The sequence below is a fragment of the Strix aluco genome, chromosome 3 (assembly GCF_031877795.1).
Source record: "Strix aluco isolate bStrAlu1 chromosome 3, bStrAlu1.hap1, whole genome shotgun sequence".
NCBI classification, from domain to species: Eukaryota; Metazoa; Chordata; class Aves; order Strigiformes; family Strigidae; genus Strix; species Strix aluco.
In genome coordinates this window covers 42,789,770-42,811,422 of record NC_133933.1, presented here as the reverse complement: position 1 = coordinate 42,811,422, position 21,653 = coordinate 42,789,770, and the positions used below count along the sequence as shown (strand labels likewise).

At 40.4% G+C, this 21,653-nt stretch overlaps 1 protein-coding gene and 1 long non-coding RNA gene across 3 annotated transcripts; one reads left to right on the top strand and one right to left on the bottom strand.

The window, feature by feature from the left end:
* Nucleotides 1-4,148: 4,148 nt before the first annotated feature.
* QPCT (glutaminyl-peptide cyclotransferase) lies at nt 4,149-19,708 on the bottom strand. 2 transcript variants are annotated; one of them, XM_074818311.1, is made up of 7 exons: nt 19,394-19,708; nt 14,952-15,098; nt 12,293-12,574; nt 9,562-9,738; nt 8,616-8,715; nt 8,012-8,128; nt 4,149-5,883 (listed from the first exon to the last, which is right to left on the bottom strand). In XM_074818311.1, the coding sequence occupies exons 1-7, from the start codon at nt 19,514-19,516 to the stop codon at nt 5,738-5,740; spliced, it is 1,092 nt and encodes a 363-aa protein (XP_074674412.1). In that variant the 5' UTR covers nt 19,517-19,708; the 3' UTR covers nt 4,149-5,737. The 2 variants fall into 2 exon arrangements, with proteins under 2 accessions (XP_074674412.1, XP_074674413.1); XM_074818312.1 differs by lacking the exon at nt 19,394-19,708 and adding an exon at nt 17,595-17,647.
* LOC141920847 (uncharacterized) lies at nt 5,853-9,554 on the top strand. Its single transcript, XR_012622470.1, has 3 exons — nt 5,853-5,972; nt 6,715-6,928; nt 8,802-9,554. It is a non-coding gene; the product is annotated as an uncharacterized LOC141920847 (long non-coding RNA).
* Nucleotides 19,709-21,653: the final 1,945 nt, after the last annotated feature.

Below are 21,653 nucleotides of genomic sequence, written 5' to 3'. Positions count from 1 at the left end.
GCACAACTCCATGAGAGAGTAAAATTCTGACCAGGTAGCATTTTTTTTCTAACGAGAATTGCTTACTGAATGCTGAATAGCTGAGAATAGGAAATTGCAGAAATAAAAGTCCCAGTTTTTAGAGATGTTTTGATTGCTGTATTAAGCTATCTTTTGGCAAAGTCACAATTAGTTTTTGGTTGCAAAAATCCATCAATATTCATGTTGTGGCCATTGTGAAGACAATCTGGCATTTCAGATTCTAATTAATTTTGTGAGAATGTGTTTTTACATTTTTATTGATGCTTTTATAGAAATTCAGATGGTTCAGCAACCATTTTCTAGTTGTAAGTATTCCATATTCATCTTCCTTTTTGGTTGAACTGCAAAATTATTTAGCAATATACTGGGAAATAAAATATTTCAAACTTAAGATTTTACAAGCACCTCTTTTTTATGATTAACCCTATTTAAGATACAGAGCAGATGGCTGTATTGTTTCTGAAGCCAGTATTTCATTTTTGACTATGGAAAGTATTCTCTGATTCGATTGTGACTTTGTATTTTTCCTCTTTGTATTTTTTTCTGTAGTTTCAGGGGAAAAAGTATCTATTTATATTCCTGGTTTATATCCAGAGCACAGGTCAGTGATTGCTGACAGTTCTTAGTCATTGCTAGAGTGCTCAGCCTTTGGGGCATGCTTGGAACAAGACTGCCTAACTCTCTGCTTTTGCATTATCGTTCTATTGTACATCTAGAAGGCCGTATTTCTTCAGGGCCTTTCTCAGAGAGCTCTTCCCTCTGACTGCTGTGTTTTTCTTCACTGCTCTGATAACAGCAAAAGGCCTTTTAGAGAGACTTTTTTTTTCCTGTTCTCCTGTGCAGTATGTATCTTATCATTCCCTAGCCAATACCTTCTCTGCACTTTCTTCTGCATCTCGTGGCTGTTGAGGAATGGGTTGCCCATTCCTGTTGTTTCACTTGCAACTCAGGGTGCTATATATTGGCGTCCACCTTGTTAATCTGTATACTGTTTCCATTTGTCCAAGGTGGTTATGTGGAGCTGTAGTATCTCAGGGACTCCAAAGATGATACGTTACCTGAAGAGTAATGGGTTTGATAGTGAAATCTTTCTCTTGTAGAACTGAGTTGAGAAAACGGCCTTCATATGAATTTTAAAGATCTGTGGCCTCTTCACACTGGCTGAGGATTTCTTTTCTGCATAAGGACATTGCTTTCCTCTTCCCCCCCCCCCGCCCCGCTACTACCTGTGTTTCTCGCTGCAATGCATGGAGGAGGGTGTCACTCTTCCAAACAAAGCAAGGTGACATTCTGCCTGATGGTTTCTTGCAGGGATGTTTTAGGCTGAGGGTAGTGTCCAGACTGCCACTGGTATACAGTCCATGTAAGCTACAAGTAGGGAATCTAGTTCTGTACTTCATTTGCAGCAAGAGTAGCAGTTTCATTGCTGTGTTAGAAAATGTAATGACCTGGAAAACTTGCCTTTAAAGATTCCAATGAACTTAGAACGATTGGCTGTGTTTCTATGAGGTCAGTATTAGCTCAGTAATCACCTTTTTTTCATTACTCTGTCTTTATGTGTAGTCTATCACACGTGCCATTGCTGCGTGGAAATTCACTGAAGTACAGAACACTTGAACAGATTCTCTGTACCTCTTGGGTGCTGAACTAGACTGCACTCTACAGCATCTGCAAACCTTAGAGCCAGCAGAATGTTTACAATATACTACTCTCATGTGGCCTATATGAGAATTGTTCCTTACTCGAGTTTCATAACCAAACACTTGCCCTTTTTCTGACATTTTAAATACATTGTATTATATTGATTGCATGCCTATTTGTTTTTAGTAGAAAATTAAAGCTCCATTTTATCGAAAAATGAAGCTGATCTTTGATTTAAAATGAGAAGGGAGAATGAGAATCCCAGAATTCTGAGTGCAATATAATCACTTTAACAGAATTATTTTTTGGAGTGATTGTTTACAATATATATCATATGTGCAGATGATAAAGATTCTTTTAGAGATTAGAACAGCTTTTTAGCTGCTTTATTGTTATGAATATATTAAGAATATTTGTTAAATCAGCACAGAGTAAAATGTCTCCTTTTATACGAGGAAAATAAAATCAGTGTCATCCTTAAATGACAAGGAAAAAGTGGTAATTTGTGTACAAGATTTTGTAGTTATCTTTTTATATATATTGATTGTTTAAGTGATGCTCTCGGGTGATACTTCAGTCTCAATGAGCAGATGTGTGAAACTTCAGAACTGTTTTGCTGGGTCTGCTACCAGTGTAGACTGGGTCCTTGTAATAATTCTACAGAAAGCATTTTTATTGCATTTTGTCTTTTCTAATTGTATTTTACTGTTAGGTGGTCTAAATGTTTATTTGAAATGTGGTGAATAAGAATGCTAATTTATATCGTCTTCATTCCTAGTGATAGGAATGCTGCCCCAGCTAGAGAAAAAAGAGGGTTGGTACTTGCTCTCATTTCTGTCTGCCAGAGGATTTGACATTGTTACTCCCTTAACTTACTCCAACTGTGATTGCATAGGATCACTTCACTTGTAGGTAAATGCTTCAAGCTTTACAGAATTTGAGGGCATGTACCATTAACTTAGGCTTAAGATTCTTGTGAAAAACTGCATTATCCTGATACAAAAGGAGCTAGAGCATCTACTACAATACAAATAACTAAGGTAATATGGGATATTTTTGCAGCTTTACCTGTTGAGTAATGGCTCTTGAGTTCATTCTGTTCTGCATTCCCTTCACCCAGGTAATAACCACATACACCGTTGGGAAGACAAGCTGGCCTCTTGTGGGTGGTAGATTGATGACTTTAATTTTTTTTTCCCCCCCCTTGACTGAGATGTGACAAATCCTATTCAGGGAAAGAACCTGTGCAGCAATTCTGCTGATACGTGTAATTATTAGGTTAGTTGAAGTCCCTCAGTTGATTTCTGTCCCCTGCTGCCACCATCCAACAGGGACAGAGAAACTGTCTGGGGATAGGTTCTTCAACACAAAGCCTGTCTCTGAATTGTGAAGTGATTGTACTGTGAATGTCCAGATCCTATGGATCTGGATACTTAGTGATATTCAGCATTGAAACTGAGAGTAGAAGAGACGCCAGTCCTGGTCTTTTCACTTGTATTTTTTGTTTTCTGGGTGTTTATCAAATGGCTAGACTTTCTACTAACATCCTTGTTCTCCTCTGCCTTAGTAGCAGTGAGAAGCCACCTTGCACCATGTCTTTGCTTTACTGACTGCTTCAGGTTCTTGTGCTTTTGGGGGCTTAGATTCTTGGATTCACGTGGTTACTGGGTTGATGTAAGTTTTGCTTCCAGCAGTTATTTTTTCCAGTGAATGACAGATCATATAAATTGCTAAGATGATGATCCCTCCCCTCTTTAAGTAAACCCTTTCCAGGGCTCACATCCAGCTAAGAGATGGCCCTCTTTTCCTGTACCAAAAAAACCTGACCCCAAAACCCAAAGGAAAAGAAAAAAAGCAAGCCTCTTCATGTTTTCTTCATGTTTTGAGAACCACTGAATCATACTACACCAATGTACATCTCATTTCTTTGAGCTGAGTAAACATAACTCAAGAGAACTGCATGCTCAGGCAGTGAGAAGTTGGTGACAAAATTGATATGCCAGAGATTTGGTGTACTACATGGTTAAATTATGGTTTCAACTAACTAATACAGATTTTAAAAAAATAGGCTTTTCCCAGTTATAACAACCTGCTGATCCCACATTTCATAATGAAGCCTATTTTAAGTTAACTTTCAAATTCTTGAAGAAGCAGAGTAGCAGTGCACACTGCAAATGCATGCTGCATTTTTTAAAGACCCTGCAAAGAATGAAGTATGACAAGAGTTCACCTGTAAAAACAAATTAGCCACACAAACTCAAGTTTAATATTTTTGTATATAGCCATTTTGTTACCTTTTTTCACCACTTAGAAGGGTGCAGTAGGTGCCTTACACTGCTCAGAGTATTCAAACTTCAGAAGATTTAATTTAGTTGTTTAGAATGTTTTCTGATGGGCTGAACTAGAGGAGAATATGATAGAGTTCAAATAGTTTTGATGTAATTACACAGATGTGCAGTAATATCTGAAAATAAACACCTGTCCAGTTTTTAGAATTTTCATTGTATTCCATTTCAGAAGTTGCATGCAAAATAGAAAAATTTCTTACAAATGTTAAAGTGATGGGAAAACATAAAATGCTTTCATTTCATCTTGAGCAACAAAACTAGATTGAATTTCATTTTCAGGATGTCCTGTAATAGTAAAATTTTACAAATTTGCATTGCTGTAAATATTTCTATTGTGACTTTAAGATACGTATGTAAATACTGTCTTAGGTTCAGAAATGTTTGCTTCAGGAAAATGGTAAAATACAGGCCAGATCTGACGTGCCTACAACTCCACAGCTTATTTCCTTTTTAAATCTCTTTGCCCAGGATAGAACTTTCTAATGGAAGAGGTTTGGAGCAGTAAAATACTGACTTGTTTTTTCCCAGTTCATCTACCAGCTTGATTTTTTTTTTTTTCAAATGCTCTTCTTTTTCTCACCAGTAGAAACCATAATTCTGTAGGTAGCTTTTCAATACTGTTCTGGCTTCTCCTATTGATTTCATTCCAGGCTAGATTTTTGCCAGAGTATTATACTAAATTTATTGAATATTTCCGGTAAGGAATGTAAAAACACAGGGTTGTTAAACTGGTATCTTTTTGTGATATAGGCTATGGCTTGTCTTTACTTTTTGGTGCTTAAACTGTCTTCTTGCTTCTGACTCTGATACTTATTTTACTCTTGATAGATAGCACTTTACCATTAAAATTATATAAAACTATGGTTTCTAAAGTGATCACTCCTAGTATGATTACTTCTGATGTAATCAGCAGGTATCTTTTTTTTATTTTGGGCCAAACTGTGAATGATTCTCACATGAATGAATGGTATGTGCTGGGACATTGCTCCCCCACACGACTTACTCTTCTGTCTCCCACGTTGCACTCAAACCATGATGGAAACCGCCACATACCTTCCTCTTAACATCACTCCCCACCACCCTTCTCCATCAAAAAGTATCCAACAAACAACAGGGAGAAAATTGAATTTGAGTTATTTCCCTTGCTTCCTGGTGTCCTGCTGTCTGGGGACAAGAGTCCTTGCAGCCCTCCTTGTACGGAAAGGAGGAGAGGGAGCAAAGGATTAAAAAGCCCTTCTGTGTGTCAGGAGTTCTAGCAGTTCATTTCAGGATGAGGTGGTTTAGCTCAACCCAAAGTGGAAGTTTGTTTTAGTGTGATTTTTGCCTCTCTCCATAATGTGGTATAAATGTCCATTGCTGAACACTGCAAAAGTTGGTCATACCTTGTAAAAACCGTAGCTAACACTTATGTTGGAAGGCACTCCCTCCTGGGATCTTAATATGTGACATAAACCAGTGATAACAATCTGGAAGAATTCTGGGGTTTTTTTATTCAGAGGTAAGACATGGAAAGATGAAACTCTTTCCAGGCTGAAACTAATTCTTATTTAATGCTCTCTTATTTGGCTACATGGAACATTGGGCCAGGAACAGCTGAATCAGTAGTCAGTCTAGCAAGAGCTATCGTATTTTGCTTGCTTTAGTGCTCTCCTATGCAATTAAATAGCAAATGTGAAGGTAGGCAAACAGTATTTAGAATGGAGTACGATTTGTTGCCATTTTGTCTATCACAGGTTTAGATATTCCAGTACAAACACTTGCAGGATTTTGCTGAGGTTGTCGATAGTGGTTTTGTCAAGGTTTTCTTCTGTGTCCTCCATGGTATGCCATACTGCAGGAAAAGGGGATGGGATCAGATGTAGGACTGGAACCCCTATAAGGACGAAAGTGAAATTTGGAGAAGAAATATTGGAGAAGTTCTGTTAAGCCAATTGATATGTTGCAATTTTGCAACAGAGTCAGGTAACTATACAATAAGTCTACTTCATAGAGGAGTGTGTGTCGCTGCAGCTTCCTTTTACCTTCGCTTTTTTTGAAGCCTGTGACTGCAGCCCATCCATTTCATTGTGTTTCCTAAAATTGACACCTTCCTTTCCTTTGAGTACTTTTCCTTTTTTTTTTTTTTTTTTTTTAAAGGCAGCTGTAGTTAGTAGTTTTACTCTGATACCCGCTTTTTTTTTGAGATCCTTTGCATTGTAGTTGTTGATACAGTGTTTAGGAGCTACAGAAGGGTGGAGAAACCATTGCAGCTCCACAAAGTGAAAACTGATAACCATGTTCTTGTGACAGTGTTAAGTCTGAGCACTTTTTCCACCATTTTTTAGTCCTCTCCATAAATGGTAAAATAGGGTGTGTGTATTTTTAGTCTGTAAAATAGAACCACTATTATTCTCAGATAAAAGAACTTCCACTTGAAAAGAATCTGTATCCCCATATATATATATATCTCAAGCCACCCATACATACTGCAACTTTTAGGTAAAAAAGGAGTTAAATCAGTCCTCTGCTTCCTGATCGCTTTTTGGGGGAAGCATTGTTTCTCTCCAGCCTCTTTCCTGTTTTACTGCTTTTCCCCTCTCATTTTTCAGCTTCATACCACTAAGGAATCAGTTTTCTTCACTAGCTGTTAATCAACTTATTAGAAAAGGTTTTGAGGTGTAGTCATTGTTTTTTCCTTATCAACTTTTATCAAAAACCCCTGTAGGATTTTTGATATCCCTGGACGTGCATATGATGACTCTGTTGGTTGGGCCTGGGCCCTGCCTTGGTGTGAAAAATGAAAGATGCACAGCGTTGAAAAGCCATTGAGCAGGAGACAGTAACTATAGCTCAGTGAAGAGAGCACTCACTTAGAAGTGGAGAGGTGCAGCTGCTCTTGTACCTGCTTCCAGAGCTGTGTGCGCATTTTACATTCCTCGGTAAGTAACAAGAGCATAAGCAATGGTAAAATTAGGGGCTGGATGTGAAGGTACCTCCCTCCTTTCCTAGGTAGATACTCTCTTCATTGAACTAATGTTACATTCCTTTTTGGTTAACCCTTCTCTAGCAATGTGACTCTTATAGTCCTTGCTGTACAGTGGAAAACTTCAATCAGAAGAGTTTACTGTATCTACTACCCTTCTTTGGGCCACCTTAGTTCTGAAGGTGCTCTGCTGAGCTCTTGAACCGAGAAGGACATCAAATCCACATCTTGAACTTGGACAAGTGCTTTAATCGCTGACCTGTAGCTCGACAAGGTGGCAGCAGTAGTACAACTGCGTTCTCTTTCTTTGATCGTGTCCCAAAGGAGAAGAATGAACACAAAGTCAGACGCTATGGCGTAGGTGTCTGCCAGGAGAAATGCTTGGGTAGGGAATCCCAGTTGTAGGTATGTGCCTAATTCCAGGAGGGATTTCAGGCATATTGTGTCCTTTGCTATTTCTGCTGGCTGCTCTATGTACCTTTCCCACCCCTCAAACTGACAGCCATGAAATCTCCATTCTCTTTAGGGAATGAGGATGTCTAATTTGAGTATGAGTTTTTGCAGGAGTCAGTGCCTTCAAATTTAAACAACAGTAATAGTGAGCATTACTATAACTTTGATAACAGATCTTTAGAGATTTTTGTAGTCTTTGAAGATACAACCCTTGAGCGTTTCACTGCTCCTAGAACTAGCAGCTAGCTGGTTAGCACGTACGTGGTGACATCCCACTGGATCAGAGTTGCTTATCTTTGTAGGACGCTACTGGTGGCAGAAACTTTCATTATCTCTGTGCCACTGGAGCTGTGCTCGTGCAAAATAATGATGGGTATGTTTTATCACTGCTTTTGTTTGGGTATTTTTTTCAAAGGTGTGATTCTTGGCCCGTGTAAAGTTGGATTTGGAAGCCTTAGGTTCGGGCAAAGAAGCTTGAAACAGGATTACATGCACTTGCTCATTCATTAAATGATGCATTTGTTACTGAATTTATACTTTATGTGTATATATATATATATACACACTTTATAAGATCTTCTGGTACCTCTTAATAAAAATGGAACGTGGTCATCTTCAACCAAGCCTCGATGTAAAGTAGTCTGGAAATACTGCCTTTCAACAAGGTGATTCTTCAGCAGATTCATGTTGTGTAGCTCTTGCTCTGTAATTCACAATGAAAGTGATTATTCCAACTTCTGGACAATATAAGGCATGTTAGCACATTTGAATTATTCTTCCTCTCATATGGAAGCTTTTTCCATCCAAGAGGAAAAAGGAGTTGGTGACTGTCTTTTGTATTTGTTTAGTACTTAGGAGACGTCAAGAGCAGTGCTATTACTGTCATTTTACAGAAGTGAGAACTAAAACACAGAAGCGAAGCAGCTCCCAAGAGCTGCAGAGTGACAATCAGTAATAGAATCTGTTTCATGGCTTCCAAGTGTCTAGGAATCTTCCTCAGTTATTTTATTAATTAAATGTTAAAATCTTTGTATAGGTTTAAGATACACCAAATTTAACATTTAAAATATTAAATATTATTACTGTAAAACAGAAAAGTAATCTAAAAATCTGATTCACAGGACTTAATACATTCAGAAACTACACACTAAATTTTGAAATTAATCAAAAACCCATACCCATCTCCTTACCAATTGCCTGAAGCCTCTCAAACCATCGAATAGTGTTAGGAAAATAATTGGGAAAGACTGGGTTTGGTGCACCAATTAAATCCAGTAGTACAAGCAGGTCCTGCAGAAGAAAGAGACTTTAATACAGAATTATTTACATTACTACAACACCAGCAGCAGCAATGAAACCTCTTGGTTCCTGTATAGGTCATGACTAGCTCTGGCCAAAGATCTGGCTTTTCTACCATGGTGCCTGAGAAGAACTCATTAGCAGAACCCGATTCCAATCTGCTGCATTTTGCTGTCTTTCCAAGGAGGAAAAAGGTAGGCTGTTTCTCTGTTCCTCAAGCTGAAGCAGACTGCATCGCTTTGGTTGCAGTTTGTGTCTTATACCCCTTTAAAAGAAAAACTGTGGTAGGTGGGGAGAAAGAAGAGGAAATTGCTTCTTCCCCAGAGAACAACAAAGTCTGTCAAGGGAAAGACATTTTATGAGTCACAAGATACAGTGACAGAAGAAAAGTGTCTCAGCAGTGAGTAGGGAAACTAGAAGGCAGTAGGAAGAAGGGAGCAGACAACCAGAATGTTAGTAGGAATCAAAGGGAAACAGCTTGCTGTAGCTTAATGCTGAGCTAGGGGAGGTTTGTTCATAGACTGATACTATATCTGTGCTCTTTCCTAATCACTTTGAATTATCTCTCTTGAAGAAGGTGGGTATCCTAGTTTATCTTCTAATAAATTTGTGTATTTTGATTTTTCTATGACTCTTCCTCATACTTGCACGGAGAAAGTCTAAGCAGGTTTACCTGAGAAGCTCTTGCCAACAAACTATTTCATCACGTCATAAAATTTCCATAAGCCTGCTTCTTCCTTTAACTTTGGTGGGGTTCATGGTTTCTTGGGAATTACTAATTAAATATTTTAAAAATGCAATTTACTATTATTCATGAGGGAGGTGAAAGCCACTTACTATGCCCTGCAGCTGATTTGTGGTTGTTGAACCAGGTGGATGTGGGGTAGATACCATTTTTTGAGCTAAGTGTTGAGATCCATAGAGGGAATCGGAAGGGGACCACCGGACAAAGGCTTCTTCGCCATCAAAAAAAATGAGCTGAAGTGAAAGGTCTGGTCTTGATGTTGAGCTGGTCTGTTGGAGGAAGTTAAAAGTAACATAACTGATTCTGGCCAGAACATTAAATAAAGGACAAATACTGTAGTCAAATAAGCAACATCAGTAGGGGTCTGTTTCCAAGGTACCCTATGCAAACCTTCCTCTGGCTGTTACACATATGTTACGGTGTAATAGTGGTAGTGATCAGTCATTATTATTTATCTAGTACAGTGACACATTCTCCAGTCTCGTATCATTTTGCTTCTAGTTAGAAGTTTCATTTCTGACTTTAGTGGGCATGAGCTGAGTCTGTTGAGATCTGCAAAACGGGTAGCAGAAACATCATCTCCAAATAATGAGGAGACAGGTCAGCAACAACACCTGATGTGAGTGTTAATATTATAACTTGATAGCACCACAAAGGACTAATATCTCTGCTACAGTTGTGCATCAGTGGAGGTGAATTATGTATTTGTAAAGTTGATGGTTCTTTGAGGTACAACGAGCAGTCAGTCATGAGAAGAATGACCATTTCTTTTCTTTCAGGGGGACTTGCAACCACCGAGGCAATTTTACCCTAAAACCGAAGCACGGAGAGTAGAGTAGATACACCCTTCCCTTTCAACAACCAAAAATATACCAGTAGTAAAAACTGAGAATATATATGATTAATGTATTTAAGGTCACAAAGGTGACATCTGTGTGAAATTTCTTCCCCATGTAGAAGGAGCCTTTTTTCTCTCTCTGTTTACTAACTGAAGCCTTGTTTGGACTGGCAGCATTTCCTAATAAACTACAACATGGCTAAACCAGGTTCAGTTTCACTATATGAACAGTTTTGGAACTGTACTCTTGGCAGTTGCTATAAATATTTTAACCCCTCTATGAATAAATGCTATTTCAAGTGAAGTTGCATGATGTGGTTAAAAAGGTGGGGTCACTGGCAACAGTCATGTCCTGTATGGGCTACAACTCCCAACTAGCTGGAGCTGATCCAATATAAACAGTAGTGGAAAACTTCTATAAAATGTTGCTCATGCGGGCAAGATGATATTGATTATGCTCACAGTGATATATGGATTTCTCTAATGGTAATGCTCTGCTGGCCTTTGTCCTTTGCACAGGACAGAGCTCTTTTGATAGCAGTCATTTTCCATTACATTCTGGAGGAAACTGCATTAATGCCATTTGAATTTTAGAAAGTAGCATTTGTACTATTATTACTGTATAACATGTTCTCAGGACGGAATAGCAGAGAGAGATGTCTTTGCCCTTTAATTTTAAACTTACTCTATATAACTAGAAAAACATCAAGGTAAAAATCACAGCTTCAAGTCAAAGTATAAATAGATTTGGCCGAAAACATAACAAAGTGTGTTATGCTACTACGAGCATAGCTAATGTATTAAGCAGATGGATCCCAAAGTATATTTTGTTAACAGACTGTACAAATGGTAGCCTGTGCAAAGTAATTAGATTGTCTTTTGTCAAATGCTGTCATCTTACATGATAAAACAATTTAATCAAAAAATGATGTATTGCTTGTGAAAAATTCCAGTCTTTAAGTCGGTCTGCAGGTTGTTTTATAAATTAACCATCAGGCAAATTTATTCTAAATGAAGCTTCTCAATCAAAGCATATGTATTGCAGGAGTGCTTTGTTTTGTGATTAAAAACATTGGCGTATTATTAATCTTCTAATTCTTAAATATTCTAATGTCAGAAGGCACTAAATCAGTTTCTGGAAAAACTGCTGACAAGTAATCTTAATGCCTAAACTGAGTGTATTCCCGCCACTTTGTAAAACATTTGAGAGACCTTTTCCTGTGAAAGCTGTTAGTGTATGAGTATTCTCCTGTAAATACTGCACCAGTAGATGGCACTCATGAATCTGTAATCCTATGATCTTGTAATCTTACAAACTTTCAGAGTTTGTAGCATCAAGATTTTTGTGCCTAGCAATGGCAGCACTTTGAAGCAGCATAGGTGACACAAACTGATAATATACTATTACTTGACTGTTCTCCTGTACTCAGCCATCACTTGTTTCATAAATAAACTATTCAAATTGATAAAGGAAAACAAGAAGCTTGAAATCGTTATGGGATGGAGGGACGTGAGCATAACTTTCCTGCACAGCAATTAGTTCATCTGTCTCCCAAAACAGAATACAAGTGAGAGATTTTAAAAACGTAAGATTCAAAAAGCAACAAAACTTTGCCAATGATCCTAAATGTTACTGGATACGATCAGAACTTCTGAGTAGGGTTCTGTGCCTTTTTGATAGAGAGTAGGATTATATCTCACCGAGTCGATAACGTATGTATTATTCATGTATAAATGGTTATTTTTATATAGTGTATATTTATTGGATTATTTTTTGATAGCCACCCTTTGCATAAGAAGTTTTAATGTGATTATGTACCCGAAAGTAGTAGATACAGATCTCTGTTCTTCTTGAAGTCAGTGGGAGTTTCACTACAGGCACAGCAATCAGAGAATCAGGCACACAGGCTATGGGAGAGAACATGGAAGTGCCTTAAAGCCTATTGCTGTTGCAAAACCAGATGAAAACTAAACAAGCAAACTACCTTGATTAACTGCAGCTTGTTATCCAGGGCACGTGCCAGCTCCAGTATCATAGCACAAGGCACGGCTGAATCGGTTGCTCCTATAAACACTCTCTCCTGCCATTGTTGTCCAAAGAATTTTGAGTCATAGTGGCAAGCAAGTACTAGATGGCGTTTTGCAGAGGGGTTGAGAGTGCTGATAATATTTGAAAATGTTTGATATCCATATGGTGTGTATCTCTGAAATGTATCTTCTTCAATTTCCCAACCAGCCTGTAATCTTTGAAGACGGTGCTTGATATGCTGCAATTAAAAAAAAAACCACCAACTCAGATTAATGTTGCTTGCTTCAGAAAGGTGTTGCAGACAAATCGTCATTAGCTAACTAATAGTGGCACTTAAGCTTATTTCTGTAAGTTCATGGCAATTTTAAGAGATAAATTTTATAGCAAAAAATGTAATGTCACTATATAAGATAAGCAACATCTTTGCTACCTTAGCCTTTGACTGGCTCATTTGCTTTTCATTTCTCACTTTTGTCTCTTGTCTTTGGAGTCTGAAGGTGCTTTGAATGATTGCCCATTAATATGACATATTAAGATCTTGATCTCTGAAGTTTCCAGGCCGGTGTTTTTTCAGGTGTAACCAGGACAGATTTAACCTTTACCTCTTCAAATCTAAACTTAGTTGTGCCTGTAAATTAAATGTCAGGACTGGCTGCAGAGGACTTGGTGTGGCTATTTTGACAATTACCACACATAGATGCCATGGCAGTATAAAAAAAATGCTGGTGTGGTTTTTTGTTTGTTTGTTTGGGGTTGGTTTTAGTTTTCTTAGCTTCTATGAGAAATCTGCCTTTCAAGTGACATAAGTTGTTTGTAAGGCTATAAGAGACAGACTGATTCCTATAAAGAATGAAACATTTCAGAACAATGTTTTAAAAATTAAATCCTGTAAGTGTAGCTCACATAAAGATAAAAAGTAAGACAGTGATTCCATAAAAGAGATCATTCATTTTAGGTATCCTCCTACCTAAAGAGAATACCTCTAACAACCCCAGTTATACTTAGTACAGAGTTCTGGCTAACTCTTATTAGAGGGCCATCTCTGTTGAGCAACTTATTTTTATGGGTCCCTAGAGTGCTTCTTCAAGGCAGATTCCTCTCTCTTTAAATAAACATTAGGAAAAGCCTCTAAGGGGAAAAAAGAAAATAGACTTTGAAGACTTGTCCTGCTCTTGGTGAAGTCAGTGGGAATATTGCCATAAATTTTAGTGCTAGAACAAACTTCCATTTTTGTTTGTGGTCACCCTCTGAAAGCTTTTACGGCATTGTATGGTCTATCCGCTATCTGTAGGCAGAGCAAAGGACGTCTGTTATGGATTAAGGGGAATATATAAGCCTGGATGGAGTTTCCAGTGTGCATTAGCCGTGACTGGCACTAGCCTTCTCCCTTAAAGGAGTTTGATGCTTTTTCTGTGTCTTAACAAAGAAATGTCATACATTTCACACTCCATTGTGCTTTGACAATGGAGGATTCTTCTTTTTTTCCTTTGTGGGGGTCTACGTTAGTACATGCTGTTACCTTGTAACAGGATGATCCTATTTTGAACATGATTTATGGTTTTCTAGCCTAGGCTCAGCTGGTTTTTTTGTTTTTCTTACTTTTTCCCCTTTCATTTGGCTGTCTTCCAGGGTATCACTGAAGAAACCACAAAACTAAATCTACAGACACATGTGTGTGCATGCACGCACACACACACAAAGCATAGAAAAGCTGCATTTTCCAGTCTACCACTTGCAGAGTGGCCAACAAACTTACTGTAGTTAGGGCTATCTTGGAGCTGTTGAGTCATTGCCTAAAGGGTAGATAAAGGCTAGTGGGATGTTATGAATGTTTTCTAGTAAACTCAGCTGTACCCCTGGTTTAGTCTCCCGCTTGGCTAATGTAATCCAGAGCTAGCATGGCACACAGTCCTGAAGATGCCCACACCATGAATGCAGAGCAGAGGTGTGGATGGGGCAGTGACCCAGTCACGTGGTAACTCCTTGTGGCTCAAATACAATGCGCTGGAGCTTTTACTGGCTTGGGGCTGGGTGCAGTGGGAATACACTAGCCCAGCATTAACACACTGCTGTGCCTGGGCTAGCGTGGTAGTGGGACCAGTGCTGCACTTCATCATGTTGACCATTTCTTCTGCCTGCCCGTTCAGGCCCCTCTGATCCCTTTTTGTGTTGATACACTCATCTGAAAGAACACTACAGGGGAGTGTAACAGCACAGGACCTCTCCAGAAAAAGGCCGGGGGGGTGTCATTTATTTCATCCCTGTGTATGGTCCCAGGAGGTTTGAACCAGTGACCAGAAACTGCTCATGTGAGGGAAAGGACAAGAGTTGTGTTGTACTTTGGGTGCCAAACCTGAGGCAAGCTTTTTAATTTTAAACACAAATTTAAAAACAGATTTTTTTTTTTTTTTCATCATGCTATGCAGCCCTGGGAAATGATGTCAGCTAAAGTGTAAGCTGTGTCATGTAGGCTCTATGCAGTCTAGACTTGAACAATGATAGAGTTCATCCTACCGAATGAAAGGAATGTGTCTGTCCCTTTAGTGGTCACTAATGGCGCTACCAGAATATAAATAATAGATGTTCTTAGAGGTTTCCAGGAAATGTTGCCTTACCTGTCGTACGATATAATTTCCCGGTGACCCTGAGTATCTTTCTATCAGGATAGGGCGCAAATCATTCTCCCACATTTCAGAAACATCTGTGTTTGCTGCAACTTTTTGAATAGCATCAGAATGTAAAATTCTTGGTTGGTGAGAATACTGCAGAAGGGAGAAAAAAGAAAATACTGCAGAAGGGAGAAAAAGGAAAGATTGCTATAACTATTATTAGACCTTTTTAACCATAGTTTTTTTCAGAATTACAATAAATGTGATATATTGTGCTACTTTGATTTACTGACAACAAAAAGTAATTTTAAAAAAAACTTTTTTCTCAAAAATGATCGACATCTTTAGGTTCTGTGGCTTCTGATTCTTTGATTTCCATGCAAAATATTCTAGTATTAGAAACATAGGAGAAAATTTTACCTACCAACTAACTGTAAAAACTCAACCCATGATTGGGTTCTCTCTTGTCTAATGTCTTAACTACATACATACAGTCATGTCTGCAACCATGCCACCTTTAAATGGGGTTTCCATTGAGACAAACACCAGAAGCTTTGTTTTTAATAGCAATAATATTTAGCTTTATGCTGTGTCTACATTATGAGGTGCAGTACTGCGAAGAAATGCATGAACTAGCTCAGTTGCAGAAAGAGTGAAGCTGTGTCATTGTAGCCCCTGCCCACAGCGGTGGTATTGGTGTGACTGCACAGCACGGTGTGGCTCATCTGGGGCAAGCTGGGGTATACGTCAGCTTTGCGACACATGGGTTAACCTCAAAATTGGCAGCGTGTCTCCTGTGACAACAGCAGCTACCTCCCAAGTGGCTGCTTTTGTTGCCTAAGCACCGACCTGTAGAGCTATTTCAGGTGACCTAGAATACTTGAGACATCCTAGTGGGGCTGGCAAATGCATGTCTTTGAGGTGCAAGAGCCTTGTGCTGTTCTGGAGTGGTAGCTGAATGCCAGCTGAGATCCCCAAGGACATCACAAATGCCCCTTTTAGGCACCTGATTTGAACCTATCCATTCACGAGCAATTACCTCCTCAGGAACTTCCTGAGCCACTCCTGTTTTCATAGATTGCTATTTTAGGCACTATCACAGGATGCTCCTATCATATCCATCTCTTATTTCTCTCATAAGGTCCTCCCTCTACTTCTCTCTTTCTCCCACTGAAAAATCCTGGTCTGTTTATTTGTTCTTTGATCAGAACTGCCTTACATGAATGATGGGATTTGCTGTCCTTCAGTGTACCCTGTCTACCAGATGGGGAAAGGGAGGGAAACCAGAACATGAGTGCACCATAGCTTATAGTGTAGATTAATGGTATTTTATATTTTATTCTTCTCCTTTCTTCAAACTGTTTAACAACTGACTTGCTTTTGGGCTCCTGCTGCATCAAACTGACATTTTCATAGATGTATTTACTCTACTCCATGTATTTACTCTAACTCCATCATTGTGTATGTTAACAAAAATTAATCATTCCTCCTCCTTTCCCACTCACTCATGTTTGTCATTTCACATTTGTCTGAAATGACTGCTGAAACTCATTACCTGGCCAGAAAGAGTACTGACCCTGAGATCTTCTGCAGTCCTGTATAATGACCTATCTTAATTATCCTGACTGATGAATATTGTTTAAAAATGTTTTGCCTCACTATTTGTCTCCTCTTCTACTTCATTTGTGTGTGTGCTGAACAAAGCGGGCACAAGCACAAATATTTTCTAGACTTCACTGTAAGCATTTAATTCTATCCTTCTCTCTCTTCCTAGCTGTTTATCTATGTGTGGACCCTTCCTCTAATTCCACTTCAGTTTACTAGTGAAATTAAGTAGAGGGGAGACACAAAGACACCGAATCCTACAATGCTAATTCTAACATAGTGTTTAAAGCTGAACTTTATAAGGATACCAAATTTTAGTTAACATTTTTGATGCTAGTAAAATTAGACAATTAAAGAAAAACTGCATTTCATCTGATATAAAGAAGAATTTATACAAGTTTGGAAATTGTATTGTAGAAGATGCATAAACTGTCTTTTGAAAGACTAGAAGTTTAATACAGTGGAATTTACACCAGTGTAGAAAAGGCACAGATGAGAAAATGTCAGGGAGCTGTTCTGTTTAGGAGGCACAGGCTATAAGATGAGAGAGGAAAGCTAAAGCTATGCACTTCAGAAGAGTATAGGAGGACAATTTAATTAAGGAAGTTCAGAAAATATGCCTTCAGTTGAACAAGTGAAGGGCTCAATTAGAATGTGGAATTGTCTTGCTTCTAACTGTAGAGCATGCCTGGTAATTGAGATCATTGAATCACTTTGCAAAGAAATATTATTATTATTATTATTATTAAAGTACAAATGTACAAAAACACTTAAGAAGAGAGGAATAAATTCCCATTTCTAATAATGGAGGTATCTTCAAATTTGGGAAGTGAAAGGAATTACTTAAGTGGTTATGAAATAAAAGAGAAGTAGAATGAGATCTGTAGGTGACTCATTCCTTACAGCCTTGGTCAATCCCCATTTCCTCCATGGCCACAGCAGGGAGGCAGAACAATGTGTTTATGACAGGGCTATCGCTAAACCTTTTGTACTAAGCTGCATAAAACAGCAAGACTTCAACTTCTACAAGTAGCCCACACTTACCTGCTGATTTTGGTACATTTCAGCTCGGTGCCAATGGAAGTGAGCTTCTAAGAACTCTTAAGCTTAGGAACTGATTCCTCCTCCTCAATGAGAGAAGGAGGGGAAGACTGTACATTGTAAGACTTTCAGCTTCTGGCTGACACATCCCTTTAGGCAGAAGGAACAAAAGTTGTCAAGGGACAAGAATTTGATGAGAAAGAGGAAGTGGTTCTTGGTTAGTGTGTGCATGAGCAGAGACGTTCAGACACTATGGTTCTGCGGTTGGATGATACTACTTACATCCTTGTCAAGTAGATTGACTACTTGGAATGGAATGGGCTAAAGAGTGTATTGGTGTAGCTCGAGGGGGGTGAAAAAAGGAGCACTGAGGCTACACGCTTGTACATTGACTACACTGGAACAGGTTGCCCAGAGAGGCTGTGGCTGCCCCCTCCCTGGAAGTGTTCAAGGCCAGGTTGGACCGAGCTTTGAGCAACCTGGTCTAGTGGAAGGTGTCCCTGCCCCTGGCAGGGGGGTTGGAACTAGGTGATCTTTAAGGTCCCTTCCAACCCAAACCATTCTGTGGTTCTATGATTTAGCCTCACATATTCTTATATATGTACATATAGATGTATTATGCATACTATATATATAATGTTACAGATACGTAGTCGATACATAAGCTTATATAGTAAGATACAATGAATAGAACAGAATGACAAAGTTTCTTTGTTAAAAAACAACAACCCAACACTTATTTGAATGGGGAGTGAATAAAATCAAGGAGAAAAGGAATGACTAAGGGGAAGTGAGTGGAAAGGTATGACGGAAGCTTCATTTTGCCAGTTTGTCCTGGACTCTGATCTATTAGTGAAGAGAACAGTGTACTGGATTAGTGGAGTTCAGTCCATTCTGGCTGAACTTTGAGTTCACCTGGGGATGGGCCCTAGAAGTATATTTTCCATTTGGAAATACCTGAACCCTTTAATTGACTACAACTGCAAATTAACTACAATTTGCAGTTGTATGTTCTCCCATGTTCTGTGTCATTCAGTTCTTCGCAAAGAAAGCTATGTCAGTGTTTCGTAACCAACCACTAAGTTGAAACACAGTTCAACACTAAGTTGAACACAGAGAAATCAGGGGGTTACTGCTTACTACTGTTTCATTAAACTGCTTTTTTCACTAGTTCACACAACACTCTGAATTAAAAACAATATAGTATGGCTCTACGACATATTAGAGATTATATCCTTTCAAAACAATTTCCCAGTACCTATCAACACCATCCCTACCGGTTTTACCTGGCTAAATGTGCATCACGGCTGGAAGAGCTATTTGTTTTCTCAGAGTAAGACACTGTTCCCCGAATCACCGTCATCCCGCTGCAAACTGGACTACAGCTGAGTGTTCTATGGAATGTCATTTCGGATGCTGATCCCTCTCATCCCCTTTGGGTTTGCCCTTAAATTCACTCGCTGCCCCTGACAAATCTTCCGCGCCCGCTGCCCGCTCCCCGGCGGTGTGACGGGCATCGCCGGCGCGACCGACGCCTGGAGCCGCCCCGTTCTGTGCAGCCGTGGGCGGGGGGCGCGGCAGCCATGTTACCCCTCCTCACCTGCGCGCCTCGCGGGCCGCTGACCCGCCGCCGGAACTCACGTTGTTGGCGCCGCGGGCGGGATCCGCTGCGGCCGTGCCGGGGGTGCCCGCGCCGCGGCCCCGCTGCTGACCCCGCGCCTCCCGGGAAGGGGCTACCCCCCGCCCCGCCCGCAGCCCAGGGGGGAGGCGAAAAGAGCCCGAGAACCGCGGACGGGACCCACCTTCTCCAGGGTCCAGCCCGCCCCGGTGTCCCTGCCGCGCCCCGGGTGAAGGCAGGCGGCGGCGGAGAGGCACAGAGCCGCGAGCAGGCGGAGTGCGGCCGCCGCCCCCTCGCCTCCGGCCATCCCTCTCCTTCCTCTCCCCTCAGGGCTGCCCCCGCGGGGCCGCTGCCCTCCGCCTTTCCGGGGCCCAGGCAGGCAGGAGGCAGGCAGGAAGGCTGCCGCAGAAGCGGGCGCTGGCTGCTGCAGCCCCGCCAGCCTCGCCCAGCCCGTCTCCCCTCCGAAATGAGCCTCGTCCTTGGCACCACGTCAGCAGTGCCAGGGGCGCTGCCGGGGACCAACCCCGGGCCCGCCACCGCCCCCTCCCTCCCTCCCTCCTCTCCCCCTCCCCCCGGGACCGCGGGGATGCGAGAGGCGTCTCGCCGCGGCTCCCGATTTTCGCCGTGAGCTCAGCCGTAGCCTGCGGGTTCCCTTGAAAACTCGTGTTGCGTTTCCGGGGGCGGCTTTGAAAGGAACCGGGGCCCCGCGTGAGCTCGGTGCCGCTCGGTGGGCAGCGCCAGGCGCGGGGATGAGGAGGGCTCCTGCCCAGCGTGGGCCTCGGCCACCGCCCCTTACTGGCCGCCAGTCTGACAGCAGTATTCGTGAAGGGTTCCGAAAGGCAGAGACCAATAGAACGGCAAAAAGTGGTTTAATTTACTATTTTATAACCTCTTCTTATGATCTCTTTTAGGCCTAAAATGACACTGCTTGTTAAAATCACGGTCCTGTCTTCAGGCATTTTAAATTCTGTGATTATACTACTAACTACCAATGAAGCAAAATTTGGGGTGAGGTGATATTTCACAGTAGACCAATTAAAATGATTAAACCAAAGATAGAAGCCTCTGAACACAGAAGCCCTTCTTTAGGTCATTTGACATCACCACCCTTGCTCTGCGGTGGTGTAGAAAACATCTGACTATTCTGCATCACAAATATTCCATTTAAAGTTTCTAATTTTTATATCATCCTTAAAGTTCAGACTTAATGCTAGAACAAATTGGAAGAAAAAAACCAAGAAAAGTAAAGAAAGGAGAGTGGGAGCAGGAGTAATCATCTTGCTGCTCTTCAGCCTTGTACTGGAAAGCTGCATCCTAGAAACTACAGCTTTGCAAGTATTCAAAGAGTCTGCAAGGGTAATATTAGAGAAATGGAGCAATTTGTTGATTTGCAGCTTCTTGACCCAGATTCCACAGATTTCCTAGAAAAGCTGGTGGATCTGCTGCCCAGCATACAGATGGGATCTCTGGCGGTGATAGTTTTACTGCAGATTCAGCATCCTTCTAGCTGATATGTGGAATGTGGCTGTATCCAAATTTTTCATATATGGCAAAACAAAGAGTTAATTTAAATCAATGCTATTTTTTTTTTTTTTCATTCCCAAAAGTCCACATGTTGCTTTGTTAGGAAATTGTTCCAAATGCAAAGCCAAATCACTGGTGAATAGGGAGAAATGGGCAGTCATTTGATTACCAAGAAAAATCATCATGGTTTACAGATTCTCAGGCAAAAGCCCGGTCATGTCAGCAGAGATCAAGTAACGGGAAATTAGTCTAAATCCACCTACCAAGATGACAGTGATCCCAACAGGACTACACAACAGAAGAAAAATCTGTTGCCCCTCCGTCAGATTTCCTGTGGTTGACTATATAATCCAGATGCTGGACAAAATTTCTGGCTGATGTGCCAGGGTTCTCATGCAATTTAGCAGAAAAGAAATAATACAATAGCTACAGGAGAAATTTGCCAAGAATATAAGCTTGATTCAGGACTAGCTAACACTGTTTTCCCCTGAGGGATTGTGGTCCCACCGAGGGGTACAATTCTTTGACAGTTTATGAATTTGGCAAGTGTAAAGTCAGCTTAAGACAGTGTTGATCTCACCTACGTGGGAAACACGGATAAAAATGTAAGTGCTGGACCAGATGTATGGAGGGATTGAACAGGATTTTTAAAAGGTGTTACTTTCAAAATTTGGAGGAGAGACCTTCCTCCCCCCCCCCTCATAACCACCCCAGAAAATTCCTTGTCTAATGATATAAAGAAGACTGAGAAAAAAAAAGAATCCATTGAAATGTAACAGAAATCAGAGCAGTTCACAGGTGAAAAGAGAATAATGTAACTATTTTTAAAAATAATACACAAAGTTAGAAAAAATTAATCAAAGGTGGTGAACATTTTGTTTTTCCAGGGATTTACAAAGGAAAAATATGTTGTTTAGTCC